Source organism: Belonocnema kinseyi, chromosome 2 (genome assembly GCF_010883055.1).
Source record: "Belonocnema kinseyi isolate 2016_QV_RU_SX_M_011 chromosome 2, B_treatae_v1, whole genome shotgun sequence".
Lineage (NCBI taxonomy): Eukaryota > Metazoa > Arthropoda > Insecta > Hymenoptera > Cynipidae > Belonocnema > Belonocnema kinseyi.
Window position 1 is genome coordinate 103493260 of NC_046658.1, and position 6223 is coordinate 103499482.

The 6223-nt window shown below is 30.4% G+C and overlaps 1 protein-coding gene across 3 annotated transcripts in view; it reads left to right on the plus strand.

The window, feature by feature from the left end:
• The first annotated feature begins 601 nt into the window (after positions 1-601).
• Positions 602-6223, plus strand: part of LOC117166853 (probable JmjC domain-containing histone demethylation protein 2C) — a 345468-nt gene continuing 339846 nt past the window's right edge. For 2 of the 3 annotated variants that reach the window (XM_033351213.1, XM_033351212.1), the window contains exon 1: positions 603-992. In XM_033351213.1, the coding sequence (XP_033207104.1) occupies positions 837-992 (156 nt within the window). In that variant the 5' untranslated portion in view covers positions 603-836. Of the gene's footprint in view, positions 993-6223 lie in introns of all 3 variants that reach the window. The other variant, XM_033351211.1, reaches the window with a different exon arrangement.

Genomic DNA, 6223 nt, shown 5'->3' on the forward strand with positions numbered 1-6223 from the left:
ATTCATCTTTTATGGTAAAAAGTCATCTTGCGTAGTTGTAAATATATCTTTCTTGGTAGAAAATTCATCTTTCTTCACTAAAAATAAACCTTTTTGTCAAACTTTCAACTTTTTGGGCTAAAAACTCAACTGTCTTTCAAGAAATTGAACAATTTGGTTAAAAATGCTATTAAATATGCTTGTGTCGATAATATTGGTCTTTAATGTGTCGACACTCATTTGAATATTATTTTATGATCCGAGAAGTGTCACGTGTTACAAAAACCTTTGCGACTAGGCCAAGTATCAACTCAATATTTTTGGTGGATCATTTAAGAAGTACACCCAAGAAAAAATGTTTTTTTATGTAAAATGCAAACATAAAATTTTGATGCTGGAGGTTGAATGGAAATCCTAAAAAATGTGAATTATTTTCATAATGAACAGGATCGTGCGTGTCGACACGTGTCGTGGCGGGAGAAGTTTCGTTTCACCTCTCCAACGATAGGCACTGGCTGGCAGGCACCCCACCCCTCGGTGGGCTCGGTCTAGAGGTGGGGGCGGCGGGAGGCGAAGCAACGCAGTGTGCTCTTAACAGTGGTCGGTCATTCGCCAAAGGGGCAGAAACTCCGGTGGTGCGAGGAAAAATAAATCGAGGATATCGCGAGACAAGTGAATAGTGTGAGGCCTTCAAAAAGTGGTTGGTTTTTCAGTGTCCGAGAAACGTGTCAAACTCATGGCTCGGAACACCGTGACCCCGTGAAGGAAAAAAGTGGCAGTTGTTTTGGTTCTGCGTGTGGTGAGGAGTGACAACTTCTTGTCAAAAATCGGCGCGGGAAGCCGAGAGAAGTCTAGTTATGGCGTACAAGTTTCGAGAGGAGATCGTGGGAAAGAGGTTCCTCTCAGTGAGTGGTTTCGGCAAGCTTAAGGTGAATAAAATCAGTGAGTGGGGTTGGCGTGCCGGTTTTATTCGTGCTGCCAGTCACAGGGATAACCTCTGCCAGGACCTTCAGGTAATCATTACAAAAATAAAAATCATCTCTAGATCCTCTAAGCAAATTTTAGGAAACACTCATTCCCAAAGTCCCCTAAATTCCGAGAATGTTTTGTAAACATGGCGACTAGAAAATACAGAGAAATTTTGTCCCGAGTTCGGTGAACTCCTGTAGTTCGAATTCTCGAGTCCACGTTTTTCTAACTATATAGTATCTTTTTCGAGGAAGTTTTCTAAATTAGTTGCTTTCTAAAATAACGTGTTGAGATTAGAATAATGACAAATGTGTCACGTGTCAGTGACAACATTCCAATGGCCAAAAACCGTTATGGCATTCGGCCATTCGTACCTCCCTCATGTCGGATTTCATCGATGCATAGGGTAAGGAAACACGCGAGAGCATATTTCTAGAATATAACGGTAATCGTTTCGTAATGGTCTTATTGGATCGACCCACATACTTTATACTTGATCAATTCTAGGACACTTATTTATATTTTCATGAATTAACCTGTTTACAAACGTTCCACTGCCTCATGATCATGGCTCGTTGAAATTCTTTTAATTTTTTCTTCAATTCTAAATGGATCATTGTTGGGAAAATAAATTTATTCTGGAAAGGAGTCTTGGCATTTGTTTCATCTTCGCGGATTATAATGATTGTCGGATAGGTTAGTTAGGCGAGACTTACTTCCAAACAGCTGATTGGTTGATTGCTCGTTTCCTATCTAAAAAAAACGACGTTACCAAATATATCGGACATATTGTTGTCAAAAACTTGATTAGCCTTTGAATGACTTGAAATTTCTTGATTTATTACGTGCATTTGAAATTTAAGAATGAAGTCTGTTAAGTTTCATTTTGTTTACAATTACCGCTAATTTAATTTGTGATAATTGCGATGGAGGAATAACACGATATTGAATCATGTACTTCGATAAGAGAATAAAACTTAATTATATTCAATTAAAATTGATTCATTCTCGTTAATTCTTCAATAGCATGCCATGGGTTGATCATTCCAATTTTGAGTACGCGCCAGATAATGAAATTTTAAACGTTTCTAAAGATTTCAGAATAAGTTATCTTTGGGGTTTGAAAAGTTCAAAAAAATGTCAAAGTTTCCGAAGTATTTCGACATATTTCGAGGAATTCAAATGGTTTCTAAAAGTTTGTAAATATTTGTAAAACATTTTAAAAACTTTTATAGAATCTTTATAAGTTTTAAACAATTTAAGAAGATTTTAGAAGACTTCAAAGGATTCAGAGGGATTTTAATGATTTTGTAAAAGTTTTGAACGGATTTAAAAATATTTCACGCAATATCACAAAAATTGTAAAGCGTTCATGTGGTTTAAAGGAATTTCAAGAAACTTCCATAGTCCCCAAACTATTTAGAAGTATTTTAAGGATTATCAAAGTATTGTAAAATATGGACTAAAATACTGAAGAAGACGAAAAAGAAACTTAAAATACAATATTTTTTATTATAATTGGAACAAATGTTATGGATATAATAGAATTGGGAAAAAATATTTCGTTCATTTGAATGTTCAGAACTTTTTGTACATGGGATTTCACAAGGTTTTAAATTATTTCTAACATTTTGAGAAATTCTACAATATTCCAAGTAATTTCTAAACGTTTTAATGAACTTCAGAGGATTTCCAGGGATTGTAAAATATATTAAAGTATTTCAATGACACTAAGGAGTGCAAGTGATTTTAACAAGTAAAAAAAAATAGATTTAATGCTTTAATTATTTTATTTTTTTATTTTTCATTATTGTCTAGATTTAATGCTTTCATTATTCATGATAATTAAGCATTTCAAATTCTTTTAAGAGATTTCTACCAAATTTATGGGAATTTACGGGCTTTTAAAATTTGTATTTTGATTATGATTGATAAAAAAAATCTCATCTCAAATGAAGACTTACATTTTTTTCTCTTTAGTGGGACTTAAATTTTTCATTGATAAATATAAGCGATGAGTGGTTTTCGAGAATATATCATCTGTTTCGGCGATTTTCATCTCTTTTAATAACAATTAAAAATGTTTCTCTATTGAAATTGCGATAAGTTTTTTAGGCCTTTTTTATTGAACCTAACTTTTTTTAAAATGAATATTTGTTATTTAAAAATAAAGATAGAAAATAAATTTGACTTTTTTCAAAGAAGAATCTTTTTTTAAATTTTGGTTATGCTGGGAAGGAAGCTTAGGTTTTTTTCTTAAAGTCCCTTGAGATTAGAAAGTGAAGTTTAATTTTATATTGACAAAAATAACTTTGAAGTGCTTGCGTTTATCCAATGTCGGTTGCGCCCGCGAGCCGATGTCCTGGACGATTATTGTTACCACTAACACATTTAATTTTACTTTTTGATCTAAGTTTTATTAAAGACAATACCCCAAGCTTTCTATTGAGCCAAAAAATAATTTCAGAAAAGCGTCTTTCTATGAAAAAAGTCAAATTTATTTTTGAAGGTAAAATATCAATTTAAATAAAATGCCTATGATCTATGGAAAGGACATAAAAAATCCTATCGAAATAATTGTACTGGATCACATTTTTTATCGCCATTAGAAGATTTACAAATCGCCGAAATAGACAAGAAAATGACAAAAAAATGTTCTCATAAATTACTATCCAATAGTACAACACACTTTGCCCAAGTTTGACTACAATTGGACGAATTTGACTTTTTTAATTCGATACAATTGAGAAATAATGCCCCATATATAAAATTAGATTTAAGAATGCTTCTCGTTTATAAATATAAGGCTTGCTTTTTTATTTCTTAAGTATAAGGGTCCATATTATTATTACATTGTTGCTTCTTTGTATTTTCCAAATTAAGAAAGAATAAAATGTTATTCAATTTTTACTGATTTCCATTTGGCAGTTTCTAGTCATATCACAAAATGCAGGCTATACGTACCGAAAAAAATTCGGCCTTTATGTTAAAAAAAAATCCATTTCTTGCTTGGCTATATTTCGTTTTAAAAACATTACCATTTTAGGAACATTATTCGATTACACACATATCCGATGTAGGAGAAAATAGTTTAAAAGTGAGGAGTGAAATCGAAGGGATTTCTCTAAAATCGAAGACGATAGTTTGAACAAGATATATAAGTTCCTCCTCTCTGGTCTTCTTAAAGTACCTGTTACTCTCTATATGGCCTCTATAGTGTAGATAAAAGTGAAGGGAACTTATTCCGCTGTGAAATTCTCGATTTTTTGTTCAAATAGCTTCGTTTTTACTCCTAAACAAGTTAGAGATACATAGGCTTTTTTATTATACAATTTTTATATACTATTTGTACATTTGGAAGTATCTACACGTACCGAAAAATGTTGTTATTAGTACCGAATTTTTGGTAATCAACGGATTTTGATTTGTTTTAAATTGATTGTAAGTCTTTCAGGGCATAACGAAAAACTACTAATAAATGATTCTAGCAAAAGCAAAATTTTATATTGCTGAATAAATTAATTAAATTTTTTAAAGCCATTGTTTTAAAGATTTTTGCATCAAATATGAGAGAAATTAATGTGCGATTGTGATTATTTAAAAGTAGCTGTTCATTTGCAAATATTTAAAGAATATTTGTAGATAAAAACAGTTTGACAAGGTGTGAATGAAGAGGCTGCATTACCATGCTTCTATAAATAGACCCAATTGTTTTTATGGAACAGACTAAATATTTCTTGTCAGATTTTTACTGTCCTATTTTTCGAATGAACAATAAATATCAATGGTTAAAACAGTTTCTATAAACAAATGTGTATTTTGATATTTTTGCATGTATTAGGGGTATTTTTTAATGAACTAAATGAAAAATGTCTTTAAAATAATTTCTTGTTGTCATATTTTTCAAATTGACAGCCAATATGTATTATTTGAAGAATTCCGATAGTAATAACTGGCTCCCATCATGTTTTTATAACGAAAAAAATGGTTAATTATTTAAATAATTTCTATAATTAAATGTTTATTTCTTATACATATTTATAATGATCTGCGAGTTTAGTCGATTACGCAAAAAAGCCTATTTAAGGAAACACGGTAAAAAAGCATTTTATTTTAAAAAAAAGTAGTAAAATAATTAACAGTTCTGGTAAATTTAAAAGGCATGAACACAAGGAGTGAATGTAATGACATTCTTAGTTGATTCCGTGAAAAAAGTTGAAGCTATTTATAATTGGTAAGACATTTTTAATTTTGAAAATTGTATAAATAATTACAAATAGCAGCTGCTTTTAACTAACCGATCTCATAAATAAATTTCTTCCATATTGTTTGAAAAAATATGAATTTCAACAGCTAATAATTGCGAATCACGAAGAAATGAAGGAAAATATGCTACTGTTTCATAACCTCAAGGTCATTAAAAAATTTAACTGTCGATCTATTATTATCCAAAAAAAAGTGAAATATAGATCAAATAAAAAAATGAATAAAACACATTGACAGCAGGTGTTTTTCTGTAACGTTCACAAAACATTTTTTAATATTGAAGGATACTGTGTAGAATTTGGAAAGGACTCTTTAAAATTATTAATTTTTAAACCAATTTTTATTATAATTTATGTAGACAATTAATTTTAATTTTAAATAAATTTAATAATACAAATTTCAGGTTAAAATTCTGGTAATCTGACAAAGAGTTCTATATAAAAGTTACAAGTCACCTGTTAATATTAGATAATTTCTTTTAAATGTTACAGAAATGAGTTTGCTGTCATTATTTTAACAAGTGCTGTTATAAATTTAAACAATCTTTTTCCCGCTGTTTATTAATTACGTAAGTGGACAAAAAAAGAAATTTGTGGACGTCTGCCAGATAGTAAGACAGGAGCTCAGTTAATCGCTATGGAATTACGTACAATTGTGGGTCCGGATGCAATAAGGGCACATAAAATTTTTTCGTGCGAAAACGAAGTCCCCTGGAGGCTTTAGAAAAAATTTTCGAATTTTAATTTTCAACAGATATATATGGATGTAAAATTTGATTGCGCATCTTTTTTTCTTAAGACAAAAAGTTGTAACTTTTTTGGTTTAAAAATTAAAGCCAAAAAACTTACTTTTTTGAAAAAGACGATTTTAATCCGTTTTTCACTTCAACTCGTGCTCTGTACGTCAATTTTTGGAATTTTTGAATAAAATTTTTAGAAAATATACCTTAGGGTATCCTTCGATTCATAGAGGAACAGGAATTCAAAATAAAAAATTTGAAAAATTTTTA